General features: G+C 41.0%; 1 protein-coding gene across 1 annotated transcript in view; it reads left to right on the plus strand.

Annotated features, from left to right (window-relative positions):
- LOC138957404 (uncharacterized) overlaps positions 1–13476 on the plus strand; it is a 38980-nt gene extending 25504 nt beyond the window's left edge. Inside the window, exons 9-11 of the mRNA XM_070328524.1 lie at positions 201–299; positions 4184–4304; positions 6118–13476. Of these exons, the coding sequence (XP_070184625.1) occupies positions 201–219 (19 nt within the window). The 3' untranslated portion in view covers positions 220–299; positions 4184–4304; positions 6118–13476. The remainder of the gene's footprint in view (positions 1–200; positions 300–4183; positions 4305–6117) is intronic.
- Positions 13477–19996: the final 6520 nt, after the last annotated feature.

The following is a 19996-nucleotide window of genomic DNA, read 5'->3' on the forward strand; positions in this document are numbered from 1 at the left end:
CAAAATAAGTTGAAAAGATGTTTTAAAAAAAAGATTCCCGACCTACCTACCCTATATTTTTTAGTCACGTTACCAGAAACATACACTTTGGGGGGGGGGGGGGGGGGGGATCATAAAGGTGAATTTCCGCCTTTTTCACTTTTTCCAATTCCCATCCTAAATAATGTGTAAAATTTTCTTCTTTCCTTTTGCTCTACCAGGACAAACAGTCGAATGTGAACAAGACGGTAGTGATGCTGATGCTGAATCACCTTGTGAAGAAGACGAGGGTCCGCAGCCACCGATACAAACAAAGAAAGGCGAGTGATGTCATCTCGGCATATTGTTTGGAAACCAAGTGGATACCTGGTGTTTTTCAGTCGATTTTGCTGCACACCTTCATTGCTATTTGACTTTGATCTGAAATATGATGTAGAATCACTGCTAGTCTCAGCCCATGAATCCACATGTTCTGTACATAGTTTTAACGATCAACATATATGGCCAAGAGTCTGATTTGGCGTCAAACCAAGTGGACAGGGGTCCTGTTTTGCCCACATCAGAGCTCCCTGTAGGATTCAAAACAAAGAGTCATGATGACCCCCTGTCCAAAAATCTGGAAGTCATTTTGGAATTTTAGGGAGTCACATTTTATCTAGGATTTTTCTCAAAGTTTAACGTGTGTAAACTAGCGACTGAAGGCAAGGAAAACTTGGCTTGCAACGTTAGTTATTTCGCTACACAGTAGTAGTGAACGTCACGCGATTTTGCTAGCGTTGTATACTTGTGACTTTGCATTCGGAAACGCACCTCAGTGGTGACGTTCGGAAATAGTGTCTGCTGTGCACGGAAGCTTCTTCACAGGGGTCAAAACCTGCGCAGTTGACGCAGTGAGTGAAAATCTCGGCGTGATTTCAGTGCGTCAATTACGCAGAATCATGCGTTATCGGCAGTTGTAAAAAAACAAAAGTGGGTAAAGTACCGTATGTCTTGTGCACTTGTGTGTTAATTTGTATGATACTTGGGAATTGTTGCTATGCTGTTGGATGCAGGGGTGCTAGTTGTCTGATTCAAAACGGATTTCTGATTTGGGATGTTTGCTTAAAAATAATTTCCGATTTGATCAGGTCCGATTCAGGAATTAACTCTAAAGATTTCGATTTCTCATTACCGAGAAAGTATAGCTGGCGATGTCGTCTGCTAGACATCCCACGAAAGACGCGGCAAGCGTTACTCCACTCCACTGCCACTGAAATGTGGCGCTTTCAACAGCGTCATCACCCTGGGGCCACGAATCGGATCATAGATTGCACCCCCACCCACCCCGCTCATCAATTTTTTTTGGCGTCAATTTCCTATAGCTTTCTTGTGTGTTTTCATGCTTGACTATTTAGTCTTCCGATTTAGGTGCGCCAAAAAAATAATATCTTGTGGATTTCAGATTTGGAAGGTCTTAGTCACCAGCACCCCTGTGGATGAAATGCTGCTGCTAAAACAATTTGTTGATTTTTTTTCTCAGGATTTCCTACTGAGTGTGAATCTATCGAGTCTGACCAATCAAACCATTCAGCATCTGAGAGCAGTGTGAGTGTAGAAACTAAAATATATATGTCGTGCCCATATCACATTACCTGCTATTCAGACTTGGTCGTGTGACACGTTTTCTTCCACACGAGATTACGTTGATTGTCTAACGAAGCCGTCAGGCTGAGTTAGACATCAGCTAATCGAGTGTGGAAGAAAACTCTGTCACACGACCAAGTCGGAATAGCATTTATGTCACAGCTTCAACAGAGGAGAGAACAAACACGTTTTGCGTACTCAAGCTTGACAAACCTAAACACAGGAGCAGCCATTGTGGAGAGATCTACTTTTTGACGGAAGTGAACGAACAACTATGAATGACGTCTCGGTATATGTGAACGACGTCACAGTCATCGTCACAGTCTGTATCTTTTGAAGCATCGCATTCTTCGTGACGTCTTTCTGTGTCTGCATCCGCGAAATGTTGTTCTTTTCGGGGTCTTTGTCATCTATGTTCAGAACTCTGTCCTTCCAGTTTCAGACTAACAGGCCTCCTGAGCGAGCCACTTTCCAAGGGCAGCTAAATTCGCGTATGGGAACAGTACTGTCGTCTGGGATGCCGTTCTCAGTATTCTCAGCGTTGAAGAATTTGTAAAGAGAAGAAACGATAACAGCAGGAGAAATAAAAGTTGTGTGTGCATTTTGGGGCTTTTGGGGGGACGATTTCGAGTTTGAATCCGTTCTTGCACATGTTCCAAAGCATGTAACAATCTTGCACACGTTTGCTTTAGTAGTGGCAGAGAAGGAAAGTGTGTGACATACTTGCCTATTACGCGTAATGGGATATGGTGTGATATGGGCACTACATAAACACTGATAAGATAATGCAATGGTCAATCCAAACGTTGGTTTTACTCAAAGCATCGCTTATTTGTGCATAGAATAAAATAGACAATACCCGCGCTGTGAGGGGAATGTGAAAATGGGTGCATCTGTGTGCGTGGAATCGTATGGGGTTGATTGTTTTGTTTTGATTTTTGAGTCACTTAAGAAAAAGTGACTCTATGTAATCGGTCAGTGTTAGTCTGTCCGGCCGGCCGTCCGTAGACACCACCTTAACGTTGGACTTTTCTCGGAAACTATCAAAGCGATCGGGCTCATATTTTGTTTAGTCGTGACCTCCAATGACCTCTACACTTTAACGATGGTTTCGTTGACCTTTGACCTTTTTCAAGGTCACAGGTCAGCGTCAAAGGAAAAATTAGACATTTTATATCTTTGACAAAGTTCATCGGATGTGATTGAAACTTTGTAGGATTATTCTTTACATCAAAGTATTTACATCTGTAGCCTTTTACGAACGTTATCAGAAAAACAAGGGAGATAACTAGCCTTTTCTGTTCGGCAACACACAACTTAACGTTGGGCTTTTCTCGGAAACTATAAAAGTGACCGGGCTCAAATTTTATGTGAACGTGACTCATTGTGTTGTGAATAGCAATTTCTTCCTGTCCATCTGATGCCTCATATAATATTCAGAACTGCGAAAGTGACTCGATCGAGCGTTTGCTCTTCTTGTTTCATTGGAATACGGAGAGGAGATCAATGGGGATTTGAAATCCGAACCTGAATATGTAGTTTTGTAACTGTTATATCCCCGAAATCAATAATATACAACTGTTGATTAAAGGGCCAGTCCAGAGCAATTTTTGCCATGTTTATTTTTAGCCGATCTGAATCCCAACCTTCCTTCCTAACTATATTCCACCCAAGTTTTAATCTCCAGGAAGCTAGCATTCCACCACTACTGCACTAGAAAGAAAACCCAGTATTCACGCCCATATGTACTAAATACGCCACTTCTTGGCCAAACAGCACATGTTCATAACTTGTGTAGTTCACAGAATGATCGTATAGTAACAGCGAACCCCCTACTGGCACTGAAACTGCATTGGTGAGCACTCTGTATGCTATGCAGTCGGGGAGACCATCACATATTTAGAAACTGGCGTTCTACCCCCAACAGTAGACCAAACAGCTTGTGCACAACCACACTATCAACCCAAGAAAAATGCACACTTCTAAGTAAATAACTAAGCCCGTATTTCAAATTTTAGGCAATGGGTAGCTATCGTACAGATAATGAAAGCGGTGTCATTCATACCCTCCGCGACAATCACAGCTCAACGCACAGCACGTTCCATCGACCGGCCCATCAGTATTCTATAATAGCGACTGGCCCAGCACTGAGAGAGAGGCTCTCTCTGTATACCAAACCAATCCCCAAAGCTAACGCCTGCCTTGCCTGTGGTCGAGCCGACGGTCAGGCGAATTTCGATTTAAAAGTTTAAAGGTCACTTCCGACGTACACGATCGGAAGATTGTTGGATCGTACAGCGCTTATAAATACTTTTGAGACATAACAAAAATGGTCGCAGACATTTTCCAACGTGAGGATTCCAATAAGCCAATAAAAAGATGTACCTTTAGGTATAGATTTATCTGGCAGGATAAATATTGGTTTAGACATAAATGTTTATCATATTTTTCGTGCTAGCAATTATGGCATCATATTAGGATAATGCATATGTAATACCCACAGGGTAAGTATTGAAAGAAACCAAAATTATAATACATTTGTGGGATTTTCATGCCGGTTTGTATTTAAATTGTTTGACAGGATGCCTCATACCGACCAGACACGGAAAACTCTGACGCAGACTCTGTATCTACCGTGTACTCAATTTTGCCACTTGTACAACCACCCCCTACAAAAGGAAAGGTGTCCTCTTCAAATGAAGGTATTTTTTTCAAAGACAAATAACATTGCCAGGTTTCACATGCATGGCAGGGCCAGACTACCGGGGGGGGGGGGGGGGTTATGGGGGTTGCGCAACCCCCCCCCCCCCCCCCAGCCTAATCATGTACCTCACTTATTTAAAACATTTTTTATTATTGTTTATTTTATGCCGTTTCATGCAAGGAGCGACCATTTTCCTATCTCAGAATATAACCTACCCATCAGCTTCAGGGGGCTTTGCCCCCTCACCCCCGCCAAGGGGATGTTCCCCATAGCCACCACTGGCAAACCCCCCCCCCCCCCCCCCCACTCCTCTTAGCCTAGTCCGGCCCTGCATGATACAGTATGACTTTTTTTGTGTATAAATAATCTGTTTGTACTGTGCCTGTGTTGAGCGGAAAATTGTTGCCCTGCTTTAGCTCATGTCAACAATTGGACTGACCAGAATTGATTTTGGATTACTGAATAGAAGTGATATCCGATCGGATATCCGACTGTGATATATTTCTTGTAGTACCAGTTCCAGGACCGAATACCAAGTGCATAAATAGCGTAATTTGCGTAAGTGACGGCTCGTGATTGCTATCAATTTTCTCAAAGATGGGGCTTGGCTATCCTATGTTATCCCACGGCAGTGGGGCGGGGATGTAGCTCAGTCGGTAGCGCGCTGGATTTGTATCCAGTTGGCCGCTGTCAGCGTAAGTTCGTCCCCACGTTCGGCGAGAGATTTATTTCTCAGAGTCAACTTTGTGTGCAGACTCTCCTCGGTGTCCGAACACCCCCGTGTGTACACGCAAGCACAAGACCATGTGCGCACGAAAAAGATCCTGTAATCCATGTCAGAGTTCGGTGGGTTATAGAAACACGAAAATACCCAGCATGCTTCCTCCGAAAGCGGCGTATGGCTGCCTAAATGGCGGGGTAAAAATGGTCATACACGTAAATAAAAAGCCGGGGGAGTTTCAGCCCATGAACGAACAAACAAACAAACAAACATCCCACGGCAGTTTACTGATAGCTCAAACTGTCTGTATGTGTTTCTTATTTTCATTATTGACTTTTTAATTTTAAATGTTAGGGAATAAATGGAGAAAATCTATGCAGCAGGTGGTGGTATATTGCCCGCACACTCGGACAATGCTTGTTTTCTTCTTCTTCTAGTCAGTCAGATAGCCAGACAATCAGTTGCTCATTTATATGCACCCATCTTGAAAATAAAACCATAACGGTTTTTAAAAAAGAATAACACACACTATGCATGAATAAATACCAACAGCCTTCAAAGTTCAACCGACAGCCTTATTCTGTGACAAAGTCAGCATAATTATGTTCATTGTTGCGGCAAATTGTCGTCTAGGCGACATTTTGCTGCTCTACATAGTACATGCCTGGCTGGGTTTGAGTCCACTGGTTAGCCCGGTGTCAGAATAATGTGACTGGGTGAGATGAAGCCTGTGCTGCGACATCTGTCTTGTGTGTGGCGCACATTAAATGTCAAAGCAGCACTGCCCTGAGATAACCGAAGGGTGGACTGGGCGGTGAGCAAACAAAGTTAAGTTAAGGGTTTGAGTCCCTTCGAAAGTAGGGTGGATGATGTTTCAGTCTATCCAGGGTCGACTTATGTAAGACTCTTCGTGCCTATTCTCGACGTGTGCATCATATATATGCATGTGAAAAAGATCCTGCTTCACGGTACGATTAGACTGGTCAAAGCAGATACCCAGCATGCACATACATATTGGCATAATCTTTCGAAGGGACTCGGATCCCTTCTATATCTTTTTTTTACATCAATGTTGTGTTCTGTTCAACAGTCGGTGGGAAAGGAGCAACTTCTACTCCAACAGTCGATGGGAAAGGAGCAACTTCTACTTTAACAGTCGGTGAAAAAGGACCAACTTATACTTCAACAGTTGGTGGGAAAGGATCGAGCAACTTCCACTTCAACAGTCGGTGAAAAAGGAGCAACTTCAACAGTCGGTGAAAAAGGAGCAACTTCTACTTCAACAGCCGGTGAAAAAGGAGCAACTTCTACTTCAACAGTCAGTGAAAAAGGAGCAACTTCTACTTCAACAGTCAGTGAAAAAGGAGCAACTTCTACTTCGAAGTGAACTTCTTCAGGGAAATCTGTGTTTACTGTGGAGATTTTGACAGCCATCTGAGAAGACATTTACTACGTAAACATTCTGATGAAGAAGCAGTTGCTCCCATGGGGTCGCCTTCACGCGGCGGGAGTGTTTCCACTAAGCTACCCCACCCCTTTACTTCTCTTCTTTTGTCTTATTTCTGCCTTACCAGTCCTTTCACCTATATTTCCTTCCAAGAAAACTCTCCCTACTATTCCCTGCAGATTTCCGATTCCTTTCTTGTTGTCTTATTTCTACCTGACTGGATCCATCACCTTTATTTCACTTACCAAAAGTCTTCTTTTCCACATCCTTATTTCTTTGCCCCCCGCATGTCGTAAGAGGCGACTAACGGATTCTGTTTCTCCTTTTACCCTTGTTAAGTGTTTCTTGTATAGAATATAGTCAATGTTTGTAAAGATTTTAGTCAAGCAGTAAATAAGAAATGTTAAGTCCTTTGTACTGGAAACTTGCATTCTCCTAGTAAGGTCATATATTGTACTACGTTGCAAGCCCCTGGAGCAATTTTTTGATTAGTGCTTTTGTGAACAAGAAACAACAAGTGGCTCTATCCCATCTCCCCCCTTTCCCCTATCCCATCTCCCCCCTTTCCCCGTCGCGATATAACCTTGAATGGTTGAAAACGACATTAAACACCAAATAAAGAAAAAAAGAAGCAGTTCAAGCTGCATTAAAACTTCCCTGTGGACAAGAACGGGATAGTGCTTTTGCAGCTATTCGCAAAGACGGAATTTTGGACACAAATCGGACGCTGCCAAAAGAAGGCAAGTTCATATGTGAGCGCAACCAGGGAGTTGAAAAACGTGTGATGTGTGGAGGGTGTCATGGTTTTTTTCAGTAAGAAGGGCTCAGGACTCTAGTCAGACTGGTGCTCAGCCCTCTTCTGCTCAGGACTCTAGTCAGACTGGTACCCCCCGCGGGTTAGGGGGAGTCCCATATTGGTTGGGACCAGAAAGAATTTACCCGATGCTACCCAGCATGTCGTAAGAGGCGACTAACGGTTCTGTTTCTTCTCTTCTTTTGTCTTATTTCTGCCTTACCAGTCCTTTCACCTATATTTCCTTCCAAGGAAACTCTCCCTACTATTCCCTGCAGTTTTCCAATTCTTTTCTTGTTGTCTTATTTCTACCTGACTGGATCCATCACCTTTATTTCACTTACCAAAAGTCTTCTTTTCCACATCCTTATTTCTCTGCACCCCGCATGTCGTATGAGGCGACTAACGGATTCTGTTTCTCCTTTAACCCTTGTTAAGTGGTTCTTGTATAGAATATAGTCAATGTTTGTAAAGATTTTAGTCAAGCAGTATGTAAGAAATGTTTAGTCCTTTGTACTGGAAACTTGCATTCTCCCAGTAAGGTCATATATTGTACTACGTTGCAAGCCCCTGGAGCAATTTTTTGATTAGTGCTTTTGTGAACAAGAAACACTTAACAAGTGGCTCTATCCCATCTCCCCCCTTTCCCCTATTCCATCTCCCCCTTTCCCTCGTCGCGATATAACCTTCGTGGTTGAAAACGACATTAAACACCAAATAAAGAAAGAAAGTCAGACTGTTGCTCAGGACTCTAGTCAGACTGTTGCTCAGGACTCTAGTCAGACTGGTGCTCAGGACTCTAGTCAGACTGTTGCTCAGGACTCTAGTCAGACTGGTGCTCAGGACTCTAGTCAGACTGGTGCTCAGGACTCTAGTCAGACTGGTGCTCAGGACTCTTCTGCTCAGGACTCTAGTCAGACTAGTGCTCAGCCCTCTTCTGCTCAGGACTCTAGTCAGACTGTTGCTCAGGACTCTAGTCAGACTGGTGCTCAGCCCTCTTCTGCTCAGGGTTCATTGAAAAAGAAAAGAGACTATGTTGTTTGGACATCTGCTGACACTGAATCAGTTTCCTCTTATTTTCAAGTCTTTTTTTACTGCTAAAGGGACAGGCACAAAGGGTAAATTGCCAGGTAAAGATTGTGTACTGAACTTTTTACAATTGCACACTATTTTTTCTGGAAGACATTTCTCCAAAGACAAATTGGTGAAGTTGGTTAAAACCAAAGTGTTCAATGAGCGAACAACACTCAGAAAAACCAGGGCTCAATGTTTGAAACCTTTTGAAGAATTTTCATTGGCCATATATCCAGAAGCTCGCATTCATTTCATGGATAAGTGAATGGGACAAACGTCCGGACCAATGGTCAAGTTTGTGAGGATATGATATTATGAGTATATAGTCACAAATATGTACAAGTTTGTGTATAATTATATGTGTACCGTATTTGACGGATTACAAGACGCACCGTTTTATAAGCCGCACCCCCGACTTTTAACAAAAAAATTGGGACGAGCCACGTATAGGCCACGTCACTATATTAGCCGCCGTCGAAAAAAAAAATAATCAGATCGTGTCAATCAATCAAAACAACCAGGCAAACAAAAATTACAGTATTTGGCAAAATCGGCTCGGAGAATAAACAAGTGAAACAAAGAAGAAAAGTGAAAAAGTTTGAAGAAAAATATCACACACACAATTTGTAACCAACACACACATGTAGTCCCGCCCGGAATAAGCTTTTTTGGGATGATTTACAACTTTTGCGCACATTTCGAGCGGACGAAAACACAACATGGCGGCTCTCGCTCCTCCAACTATCGCAAGACACAAAAAAACGAAATCTCGCGCACGCGCGAGATCCTGATACATCCAATGTTTCTCTGTACGGTATCTTGTCACGACGACTTGTTGACAAACGAAGATTCGCGAAAGAAAGAGAAAAGGGCCGAGTCTTGAGTAGAGAGCTAATAAAGTACCGGTAATCGCTAATCGAGCGAAATGAAAATCCGCGGCGACTTCCATTAGGTGAATGCTATTCAAGTTTAGGTAACGTTTTAGCCGCATCTTTTTATAAGCCGCAATGCGATTTTTTTTGAAAAAAAGTCGCGTCTTGTAGTCCGTCAAATACGGTATATATGTACAGTCGCAAGAATGTACAAGTTTGTAAGGATATGACTATTACAGTATAGGTGTGTATGGGCACAAGTATACATACAAGTTTGTAAGGATATATTACCGTAAAATCCCTAGCATAAGCCCACCATCTAGCAAACGCCCACCCCCCACTTTGGGCCAAAAGTTGTGCACAGGGGTAACTACCTAGCAAACGCCCACCCTGCTTTTTTCAAAGAGACTATAGGCTCACTTTCACTAGGATTTGTGCAGCCTGTTCTAAAAGTCATCTTTTTCCCCTTCTTTACCTTTTCGTGTTTCTTTCCTTTTTTCTTATTCTTTGTCCCCTCTCCTCACTCCCACCCATCGTTCATGTTTTTTTGAGTTTCTCTTCTCTTTTTTTCCCTAAGTTTGTGGGTTTTTCTTTCTCAGAAAGATTGGGCCTTTTGAAGACAAAATCCAAGTTCAGTTAACGTTTCATTTCCAAAGACGATCGTGTAATTTCTTCCTTGTACAGAAAGAAAGGGCTTCATTGGTGTTGACATTTCGACATTTCATCAAGTTTCTTTTTCCCGGAATTGTGTTGTTATTGTTTGTCCTTGCAAAGGTCTGGTGATTTTCTTTTTACTTTATAAATTTATATAAATGACTATGCTTGGGTTGTTTTCAGAAGAGCCAGTCCTTTTCTCTCTCTCTCTCTCTCTCTCTCTCTCTCTCTCTCTCTCTCTCTCTCTCTCTCTCTCTCTCTCTCTCTCTCTCTCTCTCTCGGTTGGCCTTCTTTGCCTCAAAGTAATTTTTCTTTCTTTTTTCCTTCACTTCTACTCACACGACCTAACTTACATGCTTTCGGGGTTTGTATTCACTCAATTACACGATTGAGCACAAAACTTACTTTGTGCAAAGGGGTCTATCCCTAGCAAACGCCCACCCCCCAATTTTGCCCTAAATCTGTGCACAGGGGGGGTGGGCCTATTCTAGGGATTTTACGGTATGTGTGTGTGTGTTAGACTGTGAAGGAGACATCACATTTTTCAGTGCGTGTGATATTCAGTTGTCCGTAGGCTTTGGTCGCAAGCACAACAGTCTGACTGCTACTGAATTTTCCTGGCTGGTTACCCCTAGTGTGTGTTGTTTACGGTATATGCAGTTCACGTCTCAGCTACTCAAAGTGAACATTGGTTTAAGTAATGGTTAAAATTACGCACACAGAGCCATTCTATGTTAAATCAAGTTATCAAATATCAACGAATCAAATCAGAGAGAGGTTGAGAGACTAAGTCAAAGAAAGGGACTGTGACTGTGAGACAGTAATTAGTCAAGGGACAGAGTAAAGCGAGGGACCGGACGGTTCTCATGCTCGCAGACATTCACGAACAAGGATACAGAACATTTGCGATTGTATGCCTTTTAATTCTATGAATATTTTCTGCAATTGCACATACCTGTCAAGTACTTTTGGCCTCTGACCATAGTAAATGGCATAAGAAACCATAGTTGGGGATCAAAAACCATAGTTAATGCGTGGATCAGGATGTGGTTAAACACACAAATTCAACTTCTCACGCATACACACTAAACCAATCAGATTGTTTTTCGCAAACTAAAAGTAAAACACATAAATTCCTTTCTGCACAAACTGCTCTTTATTTACCACTACATGTAATACATTTACACTGCACTCTTGTTCGTTCATTTTTGTTGTCACTTGTCACTTGTGTTCTTAGTTGTATTCATCTGTGCAAATGCTCCCATGGGGTCGCCTTCACGCGGCGGGAGTGTTTTTACCAAGCTACCCCACCCCTTTACTTCTCTTCTTTTGTCTTATTTCTGCCTTACCAGTCCTTTCACCTATATTTCCTTCCAAGAACACACTATTCCCTGCAGTTTTCCAATTCTTTTCTTGTTGTCTTATTTCTACCTGACTGGACCCATCACCTTTATTTCACTTACCAAAAGTCTTCTTTTCCACATCCTTATTTCTCTGCACCCCGCATGTCGTAAGAGGCGACTAACGGATTCTGTTCCTCCTTTTACCCTTGTTAAGTGGTTCTTGTATAGAATATAGTCAATGTTTGTAAAGATTTTAGTCAAGCAGTATGTAAGAAATGTTTAGTCTTTTGTACTGGAAACTTGCATTCTCCCAGTGAGGTCATATATTGTACTACGTTGCAAGCCCCTGGAGCAATTTTTTGATTAGTGCTTTTGTGAACAAGAAACACTTAACAAGTGGCTCTATCCCATCTCCCCCCTTTCCCCTATCCCATCTCCCCCCTTTCCCCTGTCGCGATATAACCTTCGTGGTTGAAAACGACGTTTAAAACACCAAATAAAGAAAGAAAGAAAGAAATCTGTGTAAATCTTTGCTTTGTCAATCATGCTGCCAGTCACCTTAAAATCATGGCAGCATGCATCAGAGTTAATTTTGACCTGCAAGAAGGCAGTCAGTGTGTCAGCTCCCAGACTGTGATCCAGCACTTAAAGGTGTTGCAGGGTTTCACTGCCAAATGGAAATTTATTCAACATTTTCCTCACACAGGCCACGTAGAACTGGCGCACATCATGCCAGAACTTCTGTTGTGTTGCTGGTGCAAGCTCCTCCTCAGAAATGAATGAACGGCAGTCCATGCCAGCAAAAAAAATTTAAAATAAATAAATAAAAAATTTTTTAAAAAAATAAATAAAAAAAAAAGGCTGAAAATGCGTATGGTTTGAGGTATACGACGTAGGACCCAAAAAACACCGAAAAACCGTAAGAATTACGCAGAATGCGTAGGACTTGACAGGTATGAATAGCATGCTTTTTTATGAATGTCAAAAACTACTATTTAGTATCTTGTTTAGATTTCCTCACAGTATTGATTTTATATATGTCGTCTTTTATACGCCATATGTCTTAATATTGCTTGCTTTTGTGTATATATGTATTTCTGTGCAAAATCGTTTGGGTTATTAACTTATTGTTTCTCAATTTTTCTTCACTTCGTTTATCTCCCGCAGTGGGGCACTGCGGTTATGAAATTAAAGGCCCCTTCTGTTTTTGGAACCGCAGGAGCTTTCTAGTTTGCTGTTAGGTAGATTTTTGGTTCCTCTTTCCTGTCATGCTCTCTTTTTCTTCATGAATTCTTTTCTTTTTTCTGCCTTCTTGCTCATTCACCTGTATTTTTTCCAAAAATCTCTTCTCTTGCCGCTTGTCTCGCGATTCATGTATAGTTTAATCTGTTAGTGTTCTGATGTAAGTCCAGCAGTAGATAGGTTAAGCCTATTTTAACATACTGGAAACTGGTAATCTTCCAGTAGGTATTAATTTAGTTTTACTAAAGCCTGCTGGGACACAAGTAATGGGTTAGTGCATTTGTAAACAGGAATCGCTTGACAAGTGGCCCCCTTCATCCCCCCCTTCCTCGTCCTGATATGGCTCTGCGTAGTCGGCTGGACGTTAAGCAACAAATAAACAAACAAACAAACAAAACAAATGTAATCGGTCAGTGTTAGTCTGTCCGGCCGGCCGGCCGGCCGTAGACACCACCTTAACGTTGGACTTTTCTCGGAAACTATCAAAGCGATCGGGCTCATATTTTGTTTAGTCGTGACCTCCAATGACCTCTACACTTTAACGATGGTTTCGTTGACCTTTGACCTTTTTCAAGGTCACAGGTCAGCGTCAAAGGAAAAATGAGACATTTTATATCTTTGACAAAGTTCATCGGATGTGATTGAAACTTTGTAGGATTATTCTTTACATCAAAGTATTTACATCTGTAGCCTTTTACGAACGTTATCAGAAAAACAAGGGAGATAACTAGCCTTTTCTGTTCGGCAACACACAACTTAACGTTGGGCTTTTCTCGGAAACTATAAAAGTGACCGGGCTCAAATTTTTTGTGAACGTGACTCATTGTGTTGTGAATAGCAATTTCTTCCTGTCCATCTGATGCCTCATATAATATTCAGAACTGCGAAAGTGACTCGATCGAGCGTTTGCTCTTCTTGTAGTTATTGTTAATTTCTTTAAGCTACAGTTACAATTGTTTGAGTTCTTTAAATGAACATTCTAAAGTTTCCTTGAGTGTCAATAAAATGATAAATATTTGTACAACTTTGTTGCATGTTTCTGACTGTGAACATAGATTGTGTTGCATGTTTCTGACTGTGAACATAGATTGTGTTGCATGTTTCTGACTGCGAACATAGATTGTGTTGCATGTTAGTTTTGTTACTGTAAATTTATTAATGCTTGACCAGCACGGTTAGCCTAGTGGTAAGGCGTCCGCCCCGTGATCGGGAAGTCGTGGGTTCAAACCCCGGCCGGGTCATACCTAAGACTTTAAAATTGGCAATCTAGTGGCTGCTCCGCCTGGCGTCTGGCATTATGGGGTTAGTGCTAGGACTGGTTGGTCCGGTGTCAGAATAATGTGACTGGGTGAGACATGAAGCCTGTGCTGCGACTTCTGTCTTGTGTGTGGCGCACGTTATATGTCAAAGCAGCACCGCCCTGATATGGCCCTTCGTGGTCGGCTGGGCGTTAAGCAAACAAACAAACAATTAATGCTTGCATTTGAAATTCCAGTGACATTAACAGTGCTACCACACAAATGACAGAAAAATAAAACAACAACAATAATTACCATATTTTCTCAATACATGTAAATTGTAATAGGGTGTCTAAAGGTGATCCATGATAAGTTTCATCCCGTCGGGTTTAAACGTACTGAATATTATCCCGACAGGACCGAGTCATCCCTAGTTTGCGAGGTTGTGCTGTTCACATGGGCAGAGATTTTGATTTGACTTGCCGCCGACTAAAATCGCTTGAAAGTTGGTCACAAGTTGGTTGCAAGTCTTCCATGTGAACAGCACTTTATCGTGTATCTAAGTCATCCGATTGTTGCTTTAAAGCCCCCTTTTCCCTTTTATGACAATAGGCGACTTGCACTATCGGCCTGCACCGCCAAATCGCGCGATAAATCTGCCATAACTTTCATGGCCTTGCGAGATCTGCCGCAAAATGGGGGCATGTCCGGATAGCTCAGTGAGAGTTTGCAGACACTTCGCCTTGACAATTCATAATTTTCATAAAATTGTGAATTTTCAATGTGAAAAGTGTGCTGCAGCAATGATAGCCGCGAGAATAATTCGAAAGTTCGTTCAAAGCACCCAAGCATAGCCCATGCAAAAAGAAAAGGCAATCGAGTTTTTTTTTAAAACATTTATTTCACACAAGCCAGAAAACACCAGTGCTTGTGAGAGCAAAACGTTTGCCCGCAGCGAAGTGAACTTTCCTTCTCTTTCACACTCGAGAGCTATTGAAGCGGGGTATTGTGCAAGTTGGTTATTCTGTATTAGGTTGTCCAAAAACACATACTGTTGAGTTCAATCATAATTCTGTCAATGATGCGTTTCATAATCATATACCAGTCGGTTTTTTTTCTTGTCTGGAATAAAGACTTTTTTCAGCATTACCAGGCTATTCATGGTCTCATGGATCTGTTCCCGTTATAACACCCAAGTTAAGCAGCGAGGGGGCTAAGATGCGGATGGATGACCGTCTAAAAGGGCGTAGATTACTGCATATATATCTCTTCACCTATAACAAATGATTTCCTTCTTCACTTCGGCCTTGTTAAGATTTCATTGGTTTCAATTTGAAAGTTAAAGAAAATTTCATAAATTATGTTACAAATATGCAGTGTTAGGAATAAGAATACAAACATATAGAGGAAGTTCTTTTGGGTGCAGTGAACAACAAATGTAAACTCTCTTGTTGGTATGTTTTAAAAATCTAAACGGTTCATACTTTCAATCTTGTAGGTAGGTTTATGTTCGCAAGTTCACATAAAATCATTTATGCAACAAATTCAGACTCACCTAATTTAGCCAAAACGATATATGACAAAATGTTGCATCAGTTGATTGATGTCAACGGAGGGACGATACTGCCTTCCGTGAAACATAATTATTTTTAGCCACCAAGCTCACCACTGAAAGCTAACATTATTTTAAACCTGGACAATTACCGGTAGCTCAGTTCGTAGAGCACTGGACTTGTGATCGGAAGGTCGCAGGTTCGAATTCGGGCCGGGATGGACACGGGTCAACTTTATGTGCAGACCCAGAGACGGAAGCCATGTCCCACCCCCGTGTCATCACAATGGCACGTAAAAGACCTTGATCATTCTGCCATAAGTGCAGGTGGCTGAATACACCTAAACACGCAGACACCTGGGTAGCGCGACTCCGTTGCTGCTAGCTTTCCACTGGGAGGAAACGACCCGAATTTCCCAGCAATCACCACAAATACATACTTTCAAGGTTGATTATTTATTGACAGAAGACTTATTTACAAAAATAAAAAAACTGCAGATATATGATTTGTCATGGTGGCCCTAAGGTTTTTTGAACATATAATAATAATAATAATAATAATAATGCAAACTTTTATAGCGCTATTCTAGAAAAATGTCTACTCTTAGCGCTTTACAATACATACATCGACCAAGCATACTATACACGCACAGGCAAAGAAACCGACCAAACATAACCAACAAACTATACATGCACAGGCAAAGAAAGCGACCAAACATACAATACACGCACAGGCAAGATAACGAACAAACATACTATGACCAAACATAACCAACATACTATACGCGCGCAGGCAAAGAGAACAATCAGCACATGTAATAATTACTGACAACTAATAATGCAGGCATACAATGACAGTGACCAACCTTAACCCAACCTTAATGGTCACCCCAAACCCCCTTATATGTTCAAAAAACCTTAGGGCCACCATGACAAATCATATATCTGCAGTTTTTTTATTTTTGTAAATAAGTCTTCTGTCAATAAATAATCAACCTTGAAAGTATGTATTTGTGGTGATTTACTTACAATTTCATTGATAAATATCCAATAAAGTAATGAAAATGAAATGAAAAGTCTTCTGTCAATAAATAATCAACCTTGAAAGTATGTATTTGTGGTGATTTACTTACAATTTTTCATTGATAAATATCCAATAAAGTAATGAAAATGAAATGAAAAAATGAAAATGAATTATTTGATATATTTTCTGTTAGATCAAAGTGGGCCGATCTGTACCTTTAAAGGGGCATTCTAGAGCAATGTTTGCTAAGTTGTTTATTAGCTGCTCTTACTTTCAATCTTGTAGGCAGGTTTTTCTCTGTAAAACCCCCTTTTCTAACTAATGATAAATGATAATTAATTTTAGCCACCAAACTCCCTACAGAAAGCTACAACATTCTTTTTAAGCCTGGACACATTTTTTATATATATCTGGTGACCTTAAATCCCCCTTTTCAAAAGGGTGACTTAAGGTTGGGTTAAGGTTGGTCACCCCAAACCCCCTTATATGTTCAAAAAACCTTAGGGCCACCATGACAAATCATATATCTGCAGTTTTTTTATTTTTGTAAATAAGTCTTCTGTCAATAAATAATCAACCTTGAAAGTATGTATTTGTGGTGATTTACTTACAATTTCATTGATAAATATCCAATATATTTACTGGGAACCTTAAAATCCCTTTTTGGAGCGGGAGACCTAAGTTCCCATTTATAGTTATATATATATATATATATATATATATATATATATATTTATTCCCCCCTCTGCTTCTTTACCTCTGTAAACTTGTAGAGCTAGTTATTTTTCGATAATGACCCAGCAACCAAACAAATAACGAGCCAGCAACAGCCTGAATCCTCAATAGTGCAATGGGTTGTGAAGCTGTTCTGTTTCGGTACTAATTTTGCGACTGAAAAGTTCCGAACGCTCTATACGTACGAAGTATACATCTCTGGAGCAAACAATACAAACATACCGCATTTAAATTAACAACTACAGGCCTGAACACATGAATCTCCATATAAAATCCACGAGTTCGGTTGTTTTCTGAATCTAGATCTGCCGTGCACAAACCGTTCATCACAAGCAAATTCCCAAGGCAAATAACTCATACTCTGGCGACAAGAGTAGTTCCCCTTCTTTTAACGCAGTTTCTTCGACAACACTGACTGCAATCCGACGGTCAGTTTTCAACAATATTTCATTTTATAAACAGATCACACGCAACCAAATGCACACATCTCATCAATTTAAACAACATAAAGCGGTTTCATACACTATTTTCCCCAGAAAACTGAACTTCATACAGTAATTAACGTTGGAACACGGGTGCAAAAGTTCGTCTGCTAGTCCCATTTGACGAAAGAACATTTACTAAGCGATACTAAAACATAAACAGAACACACAATATCTGCCTTTACCGCCACAGCAGAATAACAGCATATCTGTGTACTTGATTTTAGTCCAAAACAGGGAAACTGAAAAGAAGTGTTAACAGAATGGAATGATTTGCACGGAACTATACAACCGCGCATTAATCGATCGCCTGCGCAGGTTGACTGGTTGAGTGATTCGGATTCGATCAAACTTTCGCACAAAAACTCCTGTTTTTTTGGAATAACTGAAGAAAGGAGGAATAAAGAGGTTACACACCTCGTCTCAGTGATTATTAAAAATAATGGTCTCAGTTCGCGGTCATGAAAAAGCTCGCTGAAGCTCGCATTTTTCATGATCCGCTAACTTCGACCATTATTTTTAATAATCACTGAGACTCGGCATGTAACCTCTACATATATATATGTTACAGTCAAAACGGGAAATCAGTCATTACGGGTAATGACTAAAAGTTTTAGTCATTTCCGGAAATGACTGATTTGATCAGTCATTACCGGAATTGCCTAAAATCTTTAGGCATTACCCGTAAATGACTAAACTTTGTGAATATTTTTTACCCTTATTGCCTGACTGCTAGTTCATGTTCAGTCATTACTGGTAATGTCTAGAGCATATTTTTAGTCATTTACGGGTAATGACTAAAGGTTTTAGGCATTTCCAGTAATGACTGATCAAAACCGTCATTTCCGGAAATGACTAAAAGGCGAGATAACAACACGTACACTCTTGCAACAAAACATGGGATTCTAAAAGGTTCGTATGAAAGGAGTGGGTTTGAACTATGTCCACAAAAACTCCTGGATACGGCAGACCTTAACTGTGACACAATCCTGAGCCTGCGAGAAACAGTTATTCGCGGATCACAGAGTGGTGGGCAGGGTTATATCAAGTGCAACTGTGCAGGAACAAAAAAGTGTCGCACTAACAGGTGCAAGTGCTACAAATCAAAGATAAAATGCAACAGTCGCTGCCACCAAAGCCTGAACTGCCACAACAAATGAAATGTGTGTGTGTGTGTGTGTGCGTGTGTGTGTGTGTGTGTGTGTGGACGTGTGTGTGTGTGTGTTTGTGTGTGTGTGTGTGTGTGTGTGTGTGTGTGTGTGTGTGTGTCATTTACTTCAATTTTCCATTGATTTATTCTATTTTACTCCAGATTTCTGTTCAATTTATCGAATGTGTATTTGTCATAACAGCGTCAAAGTGTGTGTTCAAGACGGTTTAGTTGCAAGGGGTATTGACAGGGGGAGGGAGAGAGAAAGGGAGAGAGAGAGAGAGAGAGAGAGAGAGACAGAACGAGAGAACGAGAGAGAGAGAGAGAGAGACACACACAGAGAGAGACAGACAGACAGGCAGAGAGAGAGAGACAAAGAGAGAGAGAGAGAGGCACAGACAGAGAGAGACACAGACAAAGACAGAGAGAGAGATAATTCCATTCTCTTTAAATTTCTGTTCATTTTATCTAATGTGTATTTGAAATAAAAGATTGACAAATGTTTAACATCAGAGTTGCGAATAGATTGAGAGATTATGCGGTTCGGGGTTTGAGCGCTTTATGGCGAAGGGAGTGCGTTCTATATAGCATTTCTATTGGCCGATCTGAGAAGTACACGCATTTAGTGCGCGTTTTATAGCAATTGGCTTTCGCACACACGGGTGCAACCTTCGTGTCTACCACTCTGTGTGTTTTATAGCCTTTACAACCATATAAATTTAATGTGTTTTTGCTTGATTTTTGAATTATTACTAAGTTTAATATTGACTTATGTTAAATATTGTATGGAAACACAATATCATGCATAATTGGATAAAAATTAGATGATTGTGGGGGAGCAAACTATGAAGACTCACAATTTTTGTAATAATGGGATTCATCTCAGAACATTTAGTTCATGTTCAGTCATTACTGGTAATGTCTAGAGCATATTTTTAGTCATTTACGGGTAATGACTAAAGATTTTAGGCATTTCCAGTAATGACTGATCAAAACCGTCATTTCCGGAAATGACTAAAACTTTTAGTCATTACCCGTAATGACTGATTTCCCGTTTTGACTGTAACATATATATATATATACGACTTGTGTCTGTCCGTGTGTCTGTGTGTGTGTCTGTGTATCTGTGTCTTCGCGATGCACGGCCAAAGTTCTCGATGGATCTGCTTCAAATTTGGTGGGCTTATTCAGAGAGACCCCGGACACAACCTCATCGATGAGATATTTCAACACGTGCTCTCAGCGCGCAGCGCTGGACCGATTTTGGTTCCACCTCAGCTATTTTGGTTCCACCTCAGCTACCCGGGCCCCCATACCGACACACCAAAGCCAAAGTTCTCGGTGGATCTTTTTCAAATTTGGA

This window comes from Littorina saxatilis, unplaced genomic scaffold, assembly GCF_037325665.1.
Source record: "Littorina saxatilis isolate snail1 unplaced genomic scaffold, US_GU_Lsax_2.0 scaffold_117, whole genome shotgun sequence".
In the NCBI taxonomy this organism is placed as follows: Eukaryota; Metazoa; Mollusca; class Gastropoda; order Littorinimorpha; family Littorinidae; genus Littorina; species Littorina saxatilis.